General features: G+C 45.5%; 1 protein-coding gene across 3 annotated transcripts; it reads right to left on the reverse strand.

The window, feature by feature from the left end:
* Positions 1-1750: 1750 nt before the first annotated feature.
* TNFRSF6B (TNF receptor superfamily member 6b) lies at positions 1751-19155 on the reverse strand. 3 transcript variants are annotated; one of them, XM_035122833.2, is made up of 5 exons: positions 18895-19155; positions 12800-12962; positions 11005-11380; positions 6540-6752; positions 1751-5887 (listed from the first exon to the last, which is right to left on the reverse strand). In XM_035122833.2, exons 2-5 carry the CDS (start codon positions 12842-12844, stop codon positions 5601-5603), a joined length of 921 nt encoding a protein of 306 aa, XP_034978724.2. In that variant the 5' UTR covers positions 12845-12962; positions 18895-19155; the 3' UTR covers positions 1751-5600. The 3 variants fall into 3 exon arrangements, with proteins under 3 accessions (XP_034978724.2, XP_034978726.2, XP_034978725.2); XM_035122835.2 differs by lacking the exon at positions 18895-19155 and adding an exon at positions 18572-18822; XM_035122834.2 differs by lacking the exon at positions 18895-19155 and having other exon boundaries at positions 12800-13893.
* Between the last annotated feature and the right edge of the window lie 1662 nt (positions 19156-20817).

Below are 20817 nucleotides of genomic sequence, written 5' to 3' on the forward strand. Positions count from 1 at the left end.
TATGGAGTTATGCAACCCTCGAGCCGAGGAGATAAGTAACTATGCAACCTTTAGAAGACATCTGAAGGCAGTCCTGTATAGGGAAGTTTTTGAATGTTAAATGTTTATATATATATATATATATATATATATATATATATATATATATATATAATATGTTTTAATATATGCTGGAAGCCGCCCAGAGTGGCTGTGGCAACCCAGTCAAATGGACGGGGTATAAATAACAACAGCAATGGAATAGGACGTTCCTATTTTCATCAGAGAAATGATGGAGGGCATGTAGCATTGTACTGATGAGGAAATAAACACTGTGTGCCTGTGTGGGCTTTTATACGTCATGTGACTGAAAGGCCTCTATCACATGCCCTGTTCACTCTGGGGAAAGGGAGGGGTGGATTATTCACACAATGTGTCCCCTGTCACACAGGAGTGTGACCTGTCTCCAAATCACTGCTAAGCCCCATTGAACCCATCAGTTCTTAAGCACTAATCCAGGCATCCCCAAACTTTGGCCCTCCAGATGTTTTGGACTACAGTTCCCATCATCCCTGACCACTGGTCCTGTTAGCTAGGGATCATGGGAGTTGTAGGCCAAAACATCTGGAGGGCCGCAGTTTGGGGATGCCTGCGCTAATCTTAAGCAACCTTTGTGGTACTAAACTCAATAGAAAATACTAGTCAACTTGCGATGAACGTTTTTGCTGAGCCACATCTAACCGTTTCCAGCATGAAAGTCATATTCCTCCAAGGGAGGAAGTAGGTGGTTTCGATAAAGAAATGAAGGAACCCAGAATGCAAATGAATGTCGGTTAAAGGTGACAACCAAAGCCCCATTAGATGCTGGCAAGCAACTCAGCCCTCCAAATCTAGGTCAACTTCTTAGGTATAGTGTTCTTCCAGAAGCTGCAGTTAGTGCAGGAGTGAGACCTTAGCTTAAACACCTGTGCAGAAGCAGCAGTACAAATCATTAAAACAGAGACAACTTAGAATACCAGCTGCAACTTCCTGCCTATTGGCATCTTCACTGTACTCTTTTTGGTGTCTGCTGCATTTTTGTTTAGACAAGCCTAGCCAGATATGTAGAATGTTGGTGTGTGTTTTGAACTGATTGTTGATTTTGATATTTTTAAATATTTTTAATGTTATTACATAGCCGCTTTTAAACTGCTCTGGGGTTTTGTGTGTGTGTGTGTGTGTGTGTGTGGATTCTTTAGAGTTTTCTTTTCTTATGGTGGCTTCATATTATTTGGGTGAAAGGTGAAATGGGTGCTAGTAGCTGCAAAGTGTAGGAGGAGGAAGATACAGGAAGCTAGCATGGGGATGGGTTGTCTGCTGCAGGTGTTGCACAAAAGAAGAGGGGGGGGAGAAATGGACATGGGAGAGGAGGTGAAAATGGGTGCAAATTGTGTGTGTGTAATCTCATAAACTGAGTGGTTAATGTGAGTAGCAACCGGCTATTGTGCACATTCACCAGACCTCATGTGGAATGTGCACATAATCCTTTCAATGAAGAGGGAATTGTGCACATCTTCCAGCCATTATGCATAACCGCTAACATGTCTCGGGAAAATATGCGCATCTTGGCTCCATTTTGTGTAATCTCTGGGAAATATGGACATTCTCTGCTCAGAATACATAATCTCTGAGAGGCCCTTTCTTTTATTTTGCTCGTCCCCCCCCCCCGGGTGCTTCTGGCCTACTGCCTAATCAAAAATGAGAAGGGGTGGGGTGTCTCCATATAAAGATCTAGTTTTTCTCCAGCCCTCTTCTGCCATTCCCTGCTGTTCCCCAGTCAGCTGAGTTGCTCAAGGAGGATTGCGGGGACAGGAAAGTTTTAAATTACAAAACTTTTAAAAAAGTGGTTAGGTTCAAATGTAGTTCATACTCTTTCTCTCCAGCCAGGGTATCAGATGATGAGCAGATCAAATCTTCCTCCCCCTGCCATTCTAAGGATGATTGGCCCCACGCAATGTGTATGTAGGAATTTGCATCAGGATTGTTGGAGGGAAGGTCTGTGACTCAGCCCAGATAATGTTGTTGTTGTTTAGTCGTTTAGCCATGACCCCATGGACCAGAACACGCCAGGCACTCCTGTCTTCCACTGCCTTCCGCAGTTTGGTCAAACTCATGTTGGTAGCTTCGAGAACACTGTCCAACCATCTTGCTTCACACAATTAACTCAAGGCAGTGTCAATTTACTCTTGGCAGAAAGCCAAGGTCTGCCTGGCCTGGCAACTGGCAACAACTCTCTGATTGCTTAATAACCAGCACTGAACTCTGTTATCTAGGAATGCTAGCACAGTTGTTTCTTGTTGGGTGTTAGGAGTAGGAGTGCTGCGTATGGTTGGAGAGAGAGAGTAAGGATTTATTTTGCTTTGCTTTGTATGCAGAAACTCTGCTTGTTTTATTTTCTTTTAATAAATCCTGTAAATAGTTATTCTGCGTCTAGCCGACTAGTCATTTCCACCTCAACTAGCTTCTGCGCTGTGCAGGAAAACTCTGCTACATTTGGGCTAAAGCCACTAGAGCTATGCCTGACACTTCAAAATTCTAAGAGTCTGAGTGTACAGTCATGCACTCAGTGCAACTGGGGATCCTCTCGTCATGCTCCTGCTTGCGCCTGCCAACTCTAGTTTCCAAGTGATTCAGCATAACTGCCCAGAGTGCTTCAGTCTGCGGTTGAAATGTATACAAAGGCAGCTCAGAGGGAGATGTGTGAAGTCTTGAAAGCAAGATCCCAAAGCATGTGTTTCTGTGGGCGCGTTGCCTGGAAACCCAGCCAGCAAACGATGTAGTAATTTTGATACGAAAATGCTGGCAGAACAATGTGCTACATACATATGGAAATAACCCCATAAAACCCTACCCTCCTTGCAAATAACCAGTCCTTCAGTGCTGCAGTGCCTACTCTCTGGAAATTCCTGCCCATTCAGGGACAAATGCCAATGCTTGCTCCAGATTTGCTATTCTGTCTTTACCCACAGGTTTGTGAATTGCAACACTTGTTGTCTTGCACTCCTTTTTGCAGTCTTAGCATAAGCATGGACACAGTAAAAAAATTGTTTTGTTTTTTTAATCCACCGGGCGTCATTTTATTTTTCTTGGTATTTTCTAACAATTCCTATGCTTGCTTGCTATGCTGCTGCAAAAGAGGAGAAGACGCACCCCCCCACACACACCTGCTTTCCTGCTGCTATTTCTGTCCAGCAAAGAAAACACAAACACTTTGAAACTCTGGCCCATCTGTGGGAGGAATCTGGGGCACTACAGGCCTTATGAAGAGGTAGCGAAATGTGCCTTGGCATAAAATCATTGGGATCTTCCATGCTGGAACCAGCAAGAACACCAATCTTTTAACTCACTGAGACTTTTAATAATCAGATTCCAGTCTATCTGGAATCTCCTGCACCAGTCAAAAGGAGGAAATGCACACAATTCATTTTGTGTCGTGTGGTTTATAAACAATGGAGACTGCATTTGTGTGGCTGCCCTTGTTATGCTGGGATACGACAGGAGTCCACTATCTGCACTTTCCAGAAACAACAGGAGGCATTTTTGCTCCAAGGGGCTTTCCCAGCTGGTTAAGTGGGCCATTGTGATGAGTGTCCACTTCTTGGGATTTTTGTTTTGTTTTAAATGTATTAGCCCTTTTATGTTTTTAATTGTCTCTGTCATACATTGTGTTGAGACCTTTATCTAGGAGGAATTAATAAATCAATGCAGTAATGCTGTAATCATCATCATCATCAAGACAGCAAGCCTTACTCTCAAGGGAAGTTCCTGATTCCTTCTCTCAACTTGCCTTTCCAGCCCATGTGCTAAGAAAACCTTAGAATTTCCACAACCAGACAGGCATTCTTGCAGTAAATTCCAAACATTGCCACATGGAAATCACCATTCTACTTTTTCACACCGCTTGGCTCAATATGCTACTTTCGTCGGTCACATTTAATCCAGAAACGACAACTGAGGCTCTGCAGTGGAGCAGAGCAGAACAGCAAGAATCGCACCACATGAGGGATGGGATAAAAATGCCCACAACTTTTATTGGTTACAGCTGACAGATTGGTGTGACACAAGGCAAGTATTCAGATCCGAGAGCACTACCTGGGGCAGCCATGCCAACCTGAGCAGGCTGGACCCGGAAGCACCAACCCAAGACCCTTTAAGAGGGTCCTTACCTCCACGATCCATTCATGCTTTCATCACCTTTATATACCAAGGAGCTCAAGGTGGCATACATAGTTCTCACCTTCCCATCTGATCTTCACAACAACCCTGTGAAGTAGGTTAGGCAGAGAGACGGGGACTGGCCAAAGGTCACACAGTGAGCTTAATGCCAGAGTGGGGAGTTGAACCCTGACCTCCCAGGTCTTAGTCCGACACTCTAACCACTATGCCACACTGGCTGTCAATCTGGACCCAGGCCTCCAGAGCCTTTTCGACCAGTTGAAATGAAATTACCGGTACAATGGATTTTTTAAAAAAATAAAAATAAAAAATTATGGTGTTAAGAATATTAAGAAGAGGACCTGCTGGATCTGGCCAGTGGGCCGTCTAGTCTAATATCCTGCTCTCACAGTAGCCAATCATATCCACAAGCAGTATTCGAACACAAGAGCCCTCTCCCCGCCTGTGGTTTCTAGCAAATGGAATAAAGCATTGGAAAATGATGCTGGATTTTAAAATATGTTGGATCTACTCTCGTCCTGAGGTCATGTTGAACTTCCTGAGAATCTCAGCTGTCGTTTGAAGAACCAGCTTCCAGCACTTTGGGCTCTTAGCTCGGGTGGGAACATCTCCTGGGCTCCATGCCAAGGTAAAGCTTTCAACTAATTTTGACCGGTGAAAGTTTGTCTGCATAGACTGTTCCTTGTTTCTCCCTTCCCCATGTTTCATTCATGTGGAACATGCTGTTGATACATCTGGCAATATTAGGCTTAAGTATATATTTCAGAAACATAAATGCACACACTGGCCTTACAAACAGATTTTAGCCTCTTGATAATCCTGTCTGGTCACCAACCTCTTGTTGGGGCAGTATAAAAACGCTAACAACTAAGAAAACCAGAGTTATGAACGGCAAGATAAATTTAAATATATATAAAAAAATGCAAGTGTAACCAATCCAACATAAACCAACTCTTTCCTGGAATAAAGGGCTGCAGTGATAGGATTGTAGCAAGGATAAACCAGTTATTATTGATATATTTATGCTCGCTTTGCGTGTTCTATTTGGGTAGCAGGGGAGAATAAGTAGCACATTTTTAAAAAATATCTAATACTGAGTTAAATGCTTTTTTTAAAAAAAACAATTCCTTGGAAGTTCAGGACCCCCAGGGTGCACAATTTCATCAGGGAATACATTGCAGCGTGGCTCAACCCTACCTGCTTGAGGGGAAATCATATTCGTTAAAAATTGTGTCCCTTAATTTTTGCTTCTTTTCAAAGAGGGGAATTTTTTTTTTTAATAAACAAAGCCCAAGGGAAGGCAATGTCCTCTTAGATCAAGTTCCGGTTGCAGAATGGTACTGGTTATCTTTCTCAGAGGTGCTTGTGCGTATCCTTTTTTTAATAACTTGAACCCAAGTCCAATCTCATGAACTCAAGAAAAGCTTTTGGATCTTCTTTTGTATATGCTGCAATTTCATGTGATCCAGGGCTTTCCAGAGCTTCTGCACCACGGCCTGCTTCCCAAGAGTGTCCTTGAGCTGCATGAGGAAGGCATGGAGTTCCACCTGCAGCACGGAGAGGCTCTTCTCGTCACAACCTGCAGCAGGTGTGGTTCCGTTGAGTCTGTGCAGCAGTCTCTCCAGCCGTCTCTGCGACCCGACTTGGTAAGGCACATAGTCTATTATGGCGTCTTGACAGTCACCCCCACTTCCTGGAGAAGGCAGGGTGGGGAACAAAACAGGTCTCGGTATTAGGTGGTGTGTATAAGACCTCTAGTGCCAGGCTCATATTACAGTGGGTGTACCTCTTCAGTAGACTTCTACGTGTCGTTTTTAGGCACCTGACAAGCCATGCTTCAATCCAAAAAGGTTACAAGGGCAGAAAATAGTTTAAGAATCCACTGGCAACTCAACAGACCAGCATTAGAGTGACGTTTTTGAAATTCCCAGGCTCTCTGGCCCAGCTTTAAAGTGTTGAGTATGAACCTTGCCATGACTACTGCAATGCGCTCTATGTGTGTGACTCAGAAACTACAACTGATCCACACCATATGTTACAGCAGTCATGGAGTGTTCTGGGAACTGCAGTTCGTTAAGGGTGCTGACTTCACAGAACTACAGTTCGCAGCACCCATATAGCAAACTACAGTTCCCAGGATTCTCCATGATTATTTAAGTGGAATAAGAGTGCTTTAAAAGCATGGAGTGGGTAGATCATAAGCCGGCAAAAATGGGAGTTCTGGAAAGGGCACAAAAGAACTCTTAAATTACAGGGCCCCAGATTTCGCTGAAGGCAAGTCACAAGTGCTTGATGCCCATTTGAAATGGGCAGGGGGGTACCTGTGCCCCCATACAGCTTCTCACCTGGTGCTTCAACTGTTTTGTCCTTGGTGCTGTTGGCTTTGCTCATCTGGCAAGCGGTGCAGAGGGTGTCATGGAACTGGTTCCCAGGGACGTTGACCGCCAGGCCTTGCTGAGAACAGTCCCGGTGGGGTTGGCACACCTCAGTGCTGGAAACGGAGTCGGAAAAGGTCCCCTGAGGACATGGGATACATGTGGTGTCCTCCTGTGGGTTGCCTGTAAGATACAACCACGGCAAAGAAAAGCTGTGAGCAAACACTGCATGCAAATTCCAAATGGAGCTGGACACTGTCTAAGAACAGAGGCTCCCAAATGATTTACCCCCCCCCCCCATGTACCACTTTTAAAATGGCTGAGGGTCTTGGAGGACCACTTCGTGCTGGGGTTCTCTAAGGGTGTGGCAGGAGAGGATGGCAAGTGTAGCGGGAAGATTCAAGGAAAAACAAACATTTAAACATTTCAGTGTAGTATAGCATAGTATAGTATCTATCTATCTATCTATCATATATATATATATATATAGCAGAATATGGATAGGTATCTTTCCTGTGTTCATATTATAAAGTAGTTGTGTTCTGTGTTATAAACCAAGCACTGCTCACTGTTGATTCTTTTTGTTTTCCAATGTATTCCTTATCAATAAAAAATTCGGTGTTGTGAGGGACAGAAGCTACAGACAGCCCCCTCCCATCTTAAGCACAAGCTCTTCTCCCAGCGCCAGTGGGAGCGGGGAGGGGGATGACTCCAGCGGGGAATCGGGAAGTAGAGGGCAGGGCTCAGGCAGGGTAGCTGAGCCACTGCTCCGCTTAGGAAAGGAAGGGGGAAGCAGGCAAAGTGCGACAAGAAGACTGATCCCGCCAGCCCCGGAATTGCGCAAGAAGCGACGGGGGCGGAGATTCAGTATTCCCAGGCTACTTTGTTGGAAGAAAACGTGGAAATCTCCATTCGGAGGTTCTGACCCAGACTGACAACATGTACATAGTACTGACTCTGCACTGTAAATAGTTTGCACATAATAAAAGCATGAAAATGCAACGTCGTGAGGAGTTGTTACTCTAGAGTAGCCACTACCGCACCTGTGACAGGTGTGGAGTGAACAAATTTTTATTCTGAAAGTGTGGCCAAGAGAAAAAAAGTTTGAGAAGCAGCGACTTAATGATTTTGTAGCAATTGTAATGTGCCGTGCTAGATTTTTAATTGCATGCTTTTCGTTGCTGTTTTTCTCTCTTTTATACTGCAGTTCAAACTGTAATACAGTGAAATGCAATATACAAAGGAGATGCAATTAAAACTACAGTTAGAAGCAATATGAATCTTTAATGTGTTGAATGCACAGCCTCCCATCATGGAACTCCCTGGTCTAATACATACAGTATATTGCAATGGCTTGGCTAGGTCTGTTCTTAATCTGTAGTGTTTATTTTCATGAGTTTAATACTCTGCGCGCAAGCTCTCTGGCCGGACCTTGTGGACGTGGGTCCACAAGGTTTCATTTCCTCCCACAATTTCTACGCATGCGTAAAGCTAAGGTGAACCTGTGTAACTTATAATCAGGTGGACTTCACTGTTGTGTGTTCCCCAGTGGCCGCAGTTGTTCCAACCAAAACAAAAGTGGCCTTAAACTTCACAACTGGAGGGGTTAATTGAAAAAAATCCACTACGCTAGCCTGATTCAGTAAAAGGCAGATTTCTAAGTCAGGTATGTTGTTGTTGTTGTTGTTTAGTCGCTTAGTCGTGTCCGACTCTTCGTGACCCCTTCATGGATCAATGCCTTGTCGTGGCGAAGGGGCTTGAATAACTCAGAGAAGCTATGAGCTATGCCATGCAGGGCCACCCAAGATGGACAGGTCATAGTGGAGAGTTTTGACTAAACCTGATCCACCTGGAGAAGGAACTGGCAAGCCACTCCAGTATCCCTGCCAATAAAACTCCATGGACAAAGACAACAGGCATATAAAAGTCAGGTATAGGTTCCCACAAAGTATATGAATAATATAACTTGTTTAAAGTCCAAAATCCATTTTATTACAAAACATATAGAAAAGAATCTCAGCAAAATACCACTAAACCACAAGCCGTCTCTGAACTGAGTCCACCCATTGAGCACACCCAGTCCAAGGCAGAGACAAAGGCCTCATCCACACTTGTCATTTGATGCCATCTCCCACTGAGCAAAACAGAGGACTTGAGCCATGTGGTCTATGACCAGAACGGTATTCCACAAAACACAGGTGCTTGCTAGAAACACTGGCTACAGGAAGGCAACTGAATCAAGGCTGCCAGACTGATGCCACATTGAGGGAGCATTTCTGGCCAGTATGCTTGCTTCTGCACCTGGTTTCAAACCCATGCGAAGCCCCGCTGGCAACTGTCTATTTTGCAGAGCCTTCCCAGAATTCGCCACTGTTCATGGAGCACAGAGCGTCACATTTTATCAGTCTTAATTCCACCTGCAAAGTCATTTGATTGGGAACCAAGAAGAGGGGAAATGAGCTGTCTGTGAAAGCTGAACCCAGCCCCTGCGTCTATGAAAGCCAGGCTGCCTTTCCAAGATATGCAACTTTCACCTTCACTGAAATATTATGCCAGGGAATCCCCCTGGCTAAGAAAGAAAAGAGAAAGTGGAACAAAGCTGGTCTCCTGCCAAGTCACTTGGTGATCCTGGGACAGACATGACCTCAGACACCACTTAGATCATGGCCAGGGGCACTTGCTGTTAGCAATGCAGAGAGCTCCGCCTGGTACGGGAACCTGTTTGGAATGCAGAGGTTTAGCCTTGCAATACCAAAAGCAGCTGTAAGAGGGGACTCTGGGCACAATCCCATTTCTCCCTCCCTACAGAGTAATCACAGCACATGTAAGAACATAAGAATAGCCTGCTGGATCAGACCAATGGCCCATCTAGCCCAGCATCCTGTTCTCACAGTGGCCAACCAGATGCCCCTTATAGGAAGTCGAAAAGCAGGACCTGAGCACAAGAACTCTCTCCCTTATTGCAGTTTCCAGCAACTGCCCAACTCTCTCCCATCCTGTTTCAAAAGCCAAGAATAGAGTATGCTCTTTATGCTAGGAGGGAAATCCCAACATCGTCCTACGATTCATTAGGCACCACGGCTCAAAACGAGCCTCGTTAGAGTGTGACAGGACAGGCTGCGCCAACCAGGTTGGCGAAGGTTGGTTCTACAGCTGCACCCTGAAGGGAATGGTAAGACCAACAAGTTGTAGAGGCTCCTCCGGGAGGGATGCAAATTTGAAAATAATGTTGTAACAAGACAACATCAAAATGCAAAACTAAGCTGGAAACCAAGCTTTATATATATATGTAAATATATCAGAAGAAGCCCGTTCTTCACAGCAGCACAGCACTGGATTCCCACAATATATGAAAGGTATTGACAAGCTGGAATTTGTGCAGAGGCAGGCAACCAGGGTGATCAAGGGTCCGGAAACCAGGCCTTATGAGGAACAGTTGAAGGACCTGAGTATGTTAAGCCTGGAAAAGAGCAGACTGAGAGGATATATGGTAGATGTTTCGGGACTACAGCTCCCATCATCCATAGAATCATAGAGTTGGAAGAGACCACAAGGGCCATCCAGTCCAATCCCCTGCCAAGCAGGAAACACCATCAAAGCATTCTTGGCATATGCCTGTCAAGCCTCTGCTTAAAGACCTCCAAAGAAGGAGCCCCCACCACACTCCTTGGCAGCAAATTCCACTGCCGAACAGCTCTTACTGTCAGGAAGTTCTTCCTAATGTTTAGGTGGAATCTTCTTTCTTGAAGTTTGAATCCATTGCTCCGTGTCCGCTTCTCTGAAGCAGCAGAAAACAACCTTTCTCCCTCCTCTATACGACATCCTTTTATATATTTGAACATGGCTATCATATCACCCCTTAACCTTCTCTTCTCCAGGCTAAACATACCCAGCTCCCTAAGCCGTTCCTCATAAGGCATCGTTTCCAGGCCTTTGACCATTTTGGTTGCCCTCCTCTGGACACGTTCCAGCTTGTCAGTATCCTTCTTGAACTGTGGTGCCCAGAACTGGACACAGTACTCCAGGTGAGGTCTGACCAGAGCAGAATACAGTGGTACTATTACTTCCCTTGGTCTAGAATAGATGCTATACTCCTATTGATGCAGCCCAGAATTGCATTGGCTTTTTTAGCTGCTACATCACACTGTTGACTCATGTCAAGTTTGTGATCTACCAAGACTCCTAGATCCTTTTCACATGTACTGCTCTTAAGCCAGTGCGTCAGGGATCATGGGAATTGTAGTCCCAAAGCACCTGGAGGGCCGAGTTTGCCTATGCCTGGACTAGATGATCCTGGTGAGCCCCTTCCAACTCTACAGTTCTATTATTCTAACCTCTGTGATTTACCAGGGACAGCCAGCCAAAACCAAAGGCTGTCCCCAGTAAAGCGGTGCCTGTTGGGATCAAGAGTGAGGGTGCCACTTGCGATACGTACCAGGCTGAGCAACTCCGGTTCCCAAGGGGCAGCTGGAGTGCTTTATGCAGAAATCCAAATCCAAGTGGTAGCCCGCCTTGCACTGGCATGCCCGGTTGTGTGTGCCATTGCACGGCCGCACCTCTTCTTCCAGGCTGTTGCAGAAAACGTTGCAGTACAGGCACTTCTTGAGGAAGTTCCAGTATTGCGTGTAGTGGAGAGCGGGGCACGGTTGGCAAAGGGTGTCCTTATCATTGGTGCACTCTTCAGCCACGTACGTCCCTGGCGGGCACTGCTTGCACACAAACACCTCATTGGTCCGGGGAACTCGCCTGCTGTAGGTGAGGTAGCTGCTGGAACATGGCGGGGCCAAGAGCAGGGCGTAGAGCACCACCCACTAGAAGGCAAAGGGAGAGAGCAAGTGAACTAGATGCAGCAACCGTGTTCCTTTTTCCCGTAACAGGTTGGCAAACGTTTCTGCCATTGGGTGAGATTTCTAACATTTTGCTAGTATGCTCATGGTCAGGCCCTGCTTGAGGGTTTTCTCCCAGGCATCTGGTTGGCCACGGTGAGAATGGGATGCAGGATTAGATGGGCAACTGCCCTGATCTAGCAGGTTCTTCTTAAAAAAAGATAAAGGTAAAGGACCCCTGACAATTAAGTCCAGTTGCGAACGACTCTGGGGTTGCGGCGCTCATCTCGCTCTATAGGCCGAGAGCTCCAGGTCATGTGGCCAGCATGACTAAGCTGCTTCTGGTGAAACCAGAGCAGCACACGGAAACACCGTTTACCTTTCTGCTGGAGTGGTACCTATTTATCTACTTGCACTTTGACGTGCTTTCAAACTGCTAGGTGGGCAGGAGCTGGGACCAAGCAACGGGAGCTCACCCCGTCACAGGGATTCGAACTGCCGACCTTCTGGTCGGCAAGCCCTAGGCTCAGCGCTTTAGACCACAGCGCCACCCGCGTCCCTTCTTAGGCTCTTCTTAGTTTCCTATAAAGAGCATAAGGCGGCCAGTCCACCACCCTCTTTTCCAGATGCCTCTGGGAAGCCCGCAAGCAGGGCATGAGCACAAAAGTCTTCTTCTACTGTTCATCCCCACCACTGTGACCCAAAAGCTAATGCAGGCTCCCAGTCCTCCTTCCCCTGCAGTGACAACCATCCTGAAACTAGGAATAGGCTACCTTTCCCTAAAGCAAAACATGCAGCCCTCACTTAGAATATTGAGTCACCTGCCCTCTGCCACCTACCGGGTTCCTTGTTTCTCTTTAACATATGCAGAACTCTGCTGGATTTGGCAGCATCCCATTTCAACTGCTTCCAGGAAATCCATACGACAAGTAGAAAGACAGCCCTCCTTCCTTGCAGTTCGCACCCCCCCCCGCAGCCTCCCCCAGGGGTCAAAGGCAGGCTTGCTTCTGAACATTAGCTGCCATGGCTAATAGGCCTTGATGCCCCTACCCTCGGCCAAGGCCTAGAGTCATGAGAAACATTTCTTCCATTCTCTCTGCACCAGGGTTTCCCAAATCTGGGTCTCCGGCTGTTGTTGGACTACAACTCCCATCATCCCTAGCTAGCAGGGCCAGTGGTCAGGGATGATGGGAATTGTAGTCCAACAACAGCTGGAGACCCACGTTTGGGAAGCCCTGCTCTACACCAAGGGTAGCCAATGTGGTGCCTTCCGGGTGATGTGGACTGCAACTCCCACGTTGGACACTCCAGCTCTACCCTGCTCAAGCGTATGCTCTACCCTGCTCAAGCGTATGCTTGGCAAACCCGGACCTCCGAAAGCAAAAAGGGAGCCGAGAACTCTACCTCCGAGAGCGTCCTGAAAGGGTTCCGCTTGCTGTAGAGTTGCATACTACTACCGAGGGTCTTGACAGTCCTACTCGCTCTCTTGCAATCAAGTGGGGTCTACTGCAGTGCGGACTCAGCTTACGGAAAGCGCCCTTCTCTTGCGTTCGCAGACGATGTAGTTCTGGGACAGAAAAAGTGAAAGGAAACTCAGCGCCATTTGTTACAAATCACATCCAAACGCGGAGCCAAAAGATTTGTGTTAAGAGACCGTAAAGAACACAGGGTGCAGGCATGCGGAGGGACAGAACGTTCTGTTCTTTGGAGAGTAGAATGCACCCTCTTAATTTGTCCGATGTTGGCTGTTTCCCTTTTTTTGGGGGGAGGGGGAAATACACAGGACAGGAGGCTAGTTTTCAGAGCTGCCCTGACCCTTCCTCAAAACCACAGACAGGTGTCAGGATTAGACAAGTGGAGGGTCATGTGAAGAGATGCTATCCATGTCTTGTACTGAGCTGATTGAGTACTTGGAGGGTTGTGTGGTCTAGGATGGTGAGCTGAGCCCCTGGGAATGTTACTCCCTCATTTAAGGAAATTGAAGTCTGACTATCTTAGAGTCCTTATCTCAGCCCTAGCAGCATCCCATCCATCCATCCACAATGTAATTAGTGTCAGGGCTGGATTAACCATTAAGCAAAATAAGCACATGCTTAGGGCATCAAGGGAAGGGGGGGGCACATAAATTTCCCATCACTGGATTTTTAACATAAATGGTCACAAATTGCTCAGTTGAGCATTCATTTTCCCAGCTGAAGTATATTAAAAATCCCAGCAGAACAACTATGCAACAAGGCAGGCGGGATCCCTTACCTCGACTAAGCATAGAAGCAGATGCGTTACGTAAGATTAGTTTTGAGGATCTGATCAAAGGCTTTGCAATTAGAAAAAGTAGAAGAATGCAGAAGGTACATAAAGAATGGAAAATATTTAAAGACTATTTGAAAAAAATATTGTAACAACAAAAATCTCCTGGCAGACCTTGAATGAATCTTGCAAAATTAAGGTGATAAATAATAAAGTCCTCTTGATAAGAACTGGGAAAGCAAAAATAATAAGAAGGTGCTGTGTGTAAAATAACAAAATGAGAAATAGTACAATGAGGAATAATCCTCATTAATTTTATTCATTTTAATCTTTTTTCTTCTTTTTCTTTTCTTTTCTGTAAAGTAGATATGTGTAAAATTAGTGTTTGGTGATGTATATATTGTATTGTTGTGTAAGTTAATGTTGACTGTTAAATAAAGTTTTAATATTTTCAAAAAAGAAAAAGAACAGAAAAAGTAGAACATTTTTCAAATGTAAATGAAGCGGAAGCATGCAGAAATAAACATTATTTTTCCTCTTATTGTAGGTTTTGTTTCATTTTTTAAAAATAAAATTTTACTTTATGGTTTATTATTATTGTTGTTTTTATTTTGCATCAAAAACCTTTAAGTGCTTAGGGCCTCTAAGGTCTTAATCCAGCCCTGATTGGTGTAATGACTCACAGCTGGACTGTCACAGCATCATCTCCCCACCTGTAAGTGGGAGGGAGGGAGGAATTCAGCCCCTGAGTCTTGGTTGGTGGATACTGTGGACAAGGGTCTAAAATAGCATCTACCTCATGCTCCCAGAACCTCCCCCTAGTTTTCTCCTATGTCCTATCCCTCTTGTTCCACTTTAGGCTTTTTCTTTTCTTTTCTTTTTACAATGAAGGCACATGAACCAGCTTTTGCCTGTTGGACAGGCAAAAGCAGGGCAGTCCAGGTTCGTGAGCAGGTATCTGGCAAAGCTAAGATAGTCCTTTTTTATTTTCACATCCTGCACTCCCAATACTCTTAAACTGTAATAATTTATTATTTATACCCCACCCATCTGGCTGGGTTTCCCCAGCCACTCTGGGCAGCTTCCAACAAAAAATTAAAATACAATAATCTATTAAACATTAAAAGCTTCCCTAAACAGGGCTGCCTTCAGATGTCTCCTAAAAATCTGGTAGTTGTTTTTCTCTTTGACATCTGATGGGAGGGCGTTCCACTGGGTCTTAGGATCCTCTCCGTGTTCTTATTCCAAATAAAAGTTTGTTGCTTTAAAAGCATTGGCATAAGTTATTGAGAGAAGGAGGTCCAATTTCTAAGTCCAGTGCCCAGACTTTTGGCCACTGAGTAGGCTAGGGAAGAAGTTCTTCCATTTTGTGCTAGCTGATGAAGCCTCAGGCATAGAGCCCCTTGCTTAGGGATGCACAAATCTCTGAGATTTCCCAGGGAGCTTGCATTTTGTTCTCAGTATCTTGGAGAAGCAATGGGAGGTGGCACTACTACCAGGAGGTTCTTTAATTGGACCCTTATCCTGACACCAGCTGTAGCCCCACTTACAGTATTTGCTAAACAGATGAACTCATGCACGTACAAGCTGTCAAGACAACTGTTTATCTGCTATTTCTGACAATACATTTGGGCATTTCAGGATTATGGCATAGCTGGGTTTTATTGGGGACTTTCGAGCGACCATCAACTAGTTCCACACAATCGAAACAATCTATGGTGTAAATCTGTCCACTGCCTGTTCAATTCATTTCCCTCTGAACTCCCTAGTCTACATCCCCCTGCCCCAAGAAGCGTGTAACTTCTTGCTACCTAAGGATCCCACCACCCAGCCTTGGATCATAGCCAAATTGCTTATCTTAGAATGAGGTTTCTTTGAAGACAGGTGCATTAAGTAGAAGATACACAAAGAGACTGGAGCTGACATACAAAAGGTAAAGGGGCCCCTGACCATCAGGTCCAGTCTGGTCCGACTCTGGGGTTGCGGCACTCATCTCACTCTATAGGCCGAGGGAGCCAGCATTTGTCCGCAGACAGCTTCCGGGTCATGTGGCCAGCATGACAAAGCTGCTTCTGGTGAACCAGAGCAGCGCACGGAAACGCCGTTTACCTTCCCGCCGGAGCGGTCCCTATTTATCTACTTGCACTTTGATGTGCTTTCGAACTGCTAGGTGGGCAGGAGCTGGGACAAGAGCAACGGGAGCTCACCCCGTCGCAGGGATTCGAACCGCCGACCTTCTGATCAGCAAGCCCTAGACTCTGTGGTTTAACCCACAGCGCCACCTGGGTCCCTGACATACGACTCATACACAATGTTAAATAGGAACTAGCCACCTATCTATCAATGGACCCAAACCAAAGGCTTCAAATGACAAGAAATGAGATTCCAATTAAACTTCGGAAGAACATTCTGACAGTAAGAGCAGTTCAACAGTGGAATAGACCCCCTCGGAAGGTGGTGGACTCTCCTTCACTGCAGGTTTTTTAAAAGAAGTTGGATGGCCACCTGCCATAGATGACCTTTGAGGTCCCTTCCAATTCTACAAGTCTGTGATTCTGTGAGTCCATCAAGTCCAATAATGTCTACACTAACTGGCAGTGGCTCTCCACCCGGAGATGCCAAGGATCTGGCATGCTCTGCCCCTGAGCCACAGCCCTTCTGCAAACACATGCTAAACCAAGCAAGAAACAAGATGAAAAGTGTGTGTTATGCTTATGTGAAACAAGACACAGACCTCATATCCTAATAGCACAAGGATCTGGGAAGCATCCAGCCACACAGATCTTTTCAATTAAGAATATATCTTCACCTAATAAAAGTTTATTGCTTAACTAAACTGTATGTGAATGAATCCCAGACATCTCTGCTAGGACCAAAAAAATTAATCACAGTAGCCCAACTGAAGTCATCTCAGATACCCTCCAATGTTTTGGGTTACAACTCCCAACAGCCCCAGCCAGGACAGGGTTACTAAGAGATATAAAACCAGAGCAGGGTTGCATGATCCGGAAGGCTGGCTTAAGAGAATGAAGAAAACCTCACTCTTTGTGAACAAAAAGAATATAGTTGCCACAATGGAATACCAAGGCACCTTTTGTATTGGAGTATTATTATTATTATTATTTATATACCACTTTATATTTTAAAGGGAAAAAATCTCAAAGCAGTTTACAACACTTTACACATAAAATAAAGCAATCCAGAAGTAAACAAATTCAAGCTTCAAGGAAAATATTTCAGATCCTTTCTCTAAGTGACATTTTGCTTTCCCCATATTTATTTCCCCATACTTAATTTATGGAGCTGCCCCACCGCTGAAGTGCTCTAGGAAGCCAGTGGTGTGTGTAGTGGTTAGAGTGTCGGACCAGGACCTGGGAGATCAGGGTTCAAATCCGCACTCAGTTGTGAAGCTCACTGTGGGTCATTGTAAGGATTAACTGTGGAGAGGTAGGGGGTGAACCATGTACTCCTTGGACAAAAAGTTGATATATGAATGCAATAAATAAGCTCTTCTGCTTATCTGCTTAAGAAAGCTGGAGGGCCCAACCAGATGGAGATGTCAGTCCAACCTGGCATCCAGACATCTCCACATGGTTGCAAAATGTGCCTGGGGAATGCACGTACACACTGCTTTTCTTCCCAGCTTATATACTTCCCAATTTAAATGTATAATGTTACATGACTGGGCGGGTAGCTTAGACGGAAAGGCATTTATATCCGTAAGACAGGATTCTTTTGAAAAAGAGACTTGATTAAGTGGTCAAATCAGCCTCTTTGGGCTGATCCACGGCACGCATTCCACACAAATTTTAAGGCACTTCTCTCAAAGGATCCTCCCATTACAGAGCTACAATGCCAGCACCCTTAACTACAGTTCCCAGAATTCTTTGGGGAAACCATGTGTTGAATGTGCTTTAGAATGTATGTGGATTTGCAGTATTATAGCACTTTAAATAAACCCTATAATATAGCGGAAGAATTCTGCTCAACAAAGGACAGTCTCTTTTGTACACCTGATGAACATTTTACGACAGCCTCATATGCACATCTGTGTACACAAACACGCACGCATGCACCACATGAAAACTTCATGTCCTCATGACAGCATCACATGTACACCAGCACAGACACACACATGCCTCATACCTCCCACCAGACATAGACGCACATGCACCAGTCGCACATGAACACACAGGAAATTGTCATCTCCGCCAGGAAAACAGCACTGAAGACCCCTACGTTCCCTTGGAATGCACATCAGCACAGGGCACCATGCCAAGGATGCTAATAATAATAATAATAATAATAATAATAATTTTATTATTTGTGCCCTGCTCATCTGGCTGGGTTTCCCCAGCCACTCTGGGTGGCTTCCAGCACATATAAAAACATAACAAAACGCCAAACATTTTTTAAAAACCCTGATACAGGGCTGCCTTCAGGTGTCTTCTAAAGGATGTGTAGGTCTATCACCTTGACATATGATGGGAGGGCGCCACTGCAGCATAGCTGCCAAGTTATCCCTTTTTTAAGGGATTTTCCCTTATGCTGAATAGGCTTCCTCGCGAGAAAAGGGAAAACTTGGCAGCTATGCACTGCAGAGAAGACCTGGTGGTGATGTTGATGATGATAACCAGCTATGTTTATACGGGTACCTACTGAGAAGTTCAATTAAAAAGCAGCTGTGCCAAAATGTGGAAATAATAAATATTCAGGGGCGGCGCCAAACTTCGTCCTCGCTCAGGGCGCCGTATTACCAAAGTCCGCCCCTGGCCTCCTGACATGACAGCATCATGTCAACACCTGTATCTGCACACATACCTGGCTGGCACCAGACACGGACCCACATGGAGCCGGCGCGACCACGCGAACCCTCAAGAAACGGTCATCTCCGCTGGGAAAGCAGCGCAGATGATCCGATGACCCTACCTGAGACACGAATCATCATCACGCGTTCCCACGGAAGGCGCATCTACCGGTACGCGCGCACCCGGCTTTCTATTCACGGCAGCGCCAGAAACGCGCGCCGCTCATAGCTGCCAAGTTATCCCTTTTTCTTACAGGGATTTTCCCTTATGCTGAATAGGCTTCCTCGCGAGAAAAGTGAAAACTTGGCAGCTATGGCGCCGCTGCGCGCCAAGGCACACACCGAGGCGCACGCGAACTGGCGGACCCCGCCGAACCTCGCGCGCCTCTTCCGCCGCCGGAGACTACTCGGCCGGCGCCCCGCCCCGCCCCTGCCCGCCCTTTACCTCGGCTTGCTGCGGTTTCGTTGGTGGGCTCGCCTTGGCGCGGCATTTGCTCCCCGCCGCTTATATGGTTTCCAGGTGGCTCCACCCCAAGGGAAATCCCAAAATCTGGCACCCTGAAGCGCAACGGAAGGGACGACCCGCCGCCGCGTTTCCTGGAAAAGCGACGAGGACAAATGGTGAAATGCAGAAAGCAGCCTCGGTTCGAGGATCAGAAGCCCAGCGACCCGCTCGAAACAGCGGCAATTGGGTGATCGATCGCCCAAGGGGCAGTTGACGACCCCCGCCCCTAGATGGCTGTGTTCAGGTCCCATTCTGCGGTTTCTTCAGCCATGGCTCTGCATGGCTCTGCTGCCGCCACTCTCATGTCCGCAAAATTCATCCGGATGGAGCTTATTATCCCTTCCCTAAATCTCTGGTTCTCTGCTCCCAGCCTCAATTCTGGCATATGTGCTCAAGCACTTTAAAAAATAAATAAATCCCAGTGAGACAGCAAGTGCTAACGTAAGGTTGTAGCTGGGTGGTAGAGCGTCTAGCTTGCATTGAGAAGCTCCTGGGTTCTATTGCCAGGTAGAGCGGAGAAGGTCACCTGGCTGAAACCCTGGAGTGATGCTGTGTCAATCAGTGTAGGCAGTAAAACGGGTTGATTTCATGAGGCTAGGTTCTTAAGTGTTACTAACCATGACGTTGGTGGGGGCAGGCGTGAACTTCTTATTAATAATAAGTGTGAACTTCTTATTAAAATTTCTTTTTAATAAGAAGAAATACTGAAGCCTTTTGCAAGAGTGATTTTTTACCAAAGGCAGGGATTCCCAAACCGGTCTATGGACCACCATTGCTTTGTTTAAGTGCTCCGCAGTGTATCTGTGGATACTTGATTGAAGACAAGAGGCGGCACATCTGTCACATTAAATATCAATACTGCATTTAAATTGCAGCTTTTATTTCTTACATTGTGTTTTTATTGTGTTTCCAATTTGAATTCTGTTGAATGCAAAAGAATACAACAGATAAGAAATTTCTAAAAGCAATAAAAACGCATTTAACAACCATGCAGCATCTAGCACAGCAGTTTATGATTGCTACGACAGGCACAAAAACTATTACGTGATCTGCCAAAACCCTCAGCAATTTTCAGATGGTCTGTGAAAGTCATAGCTTAGGGTCAATTATTACAAAAGCCTGCTGCACAGTATGTACTGTGATGACAATGTCTGAAGTGCACTGTGTAGAGATCTTGACAACTCCCCCTGTAGCCAGGCTGCCTATTAAACATTGAACTCCTTTCTGGTGAATTTGGCTCCAACCCACAACAGTTTTTTGTTGTCTAAAGAGCCACAAGAGGGAGTACTGTATAAATTTCATGCTAGATAGAACAAAGTCCAGTACTAGGATTTAATCTGTGGCAGTGTCTCTAATTCAAAGGGTCAGGATAACAACCTGCATAAATGTCAATAAGCAGGCACAGGAGTTGCAGGTCAATGCTATGCCTGTTCATTCAGAATTGTGCTCTGTGGATCAGATTCCCAAATAAATATGCATAAATAAATATGCCCACATCAAATTAGGCATGCCCTCAATTCTCTTGTGCTGAAATCCATCTTCAGCTTTACCTAAAGCACTTTGCAAAGATTTTGCTTTACTCATTCAATTCCCATTAGCAAACATCATAAAGCTTAGTTTGTATGGGCTGTGTGAACTGTCTCTCCTGAAACAGTATTGAGATATTGGACATTAATCCAATATCTATGATAGTTCTTAGATAGTTCTTAATTAATTAAGATTAATCTATGATAGTTCTTAGATAGTTCATAGATAGTTCTATGATAGTTCTCAAGCAGAGACATCACCTTGCCGACAAAGGTCCGTATAGTTAAAGCTATGGTTTTCCCAGTAGTGATGTATGGAAGTGAGAGCTGGACCATG

This window comes from Zootoca vivipara, chromosome 7 (assembly GCF_963506605.1).
Source record: "Zootoca vivipara chromosome 7, rZooViv1.1, whole genome shotgun sequence".
NCBI classification, from domain to species: domain Eukaryota; kingdom Metazoa; phylum Chordata; class Lepidosauria; order Squamata; family Lacertidae; genus Zootoca; species Zootoca vivipara.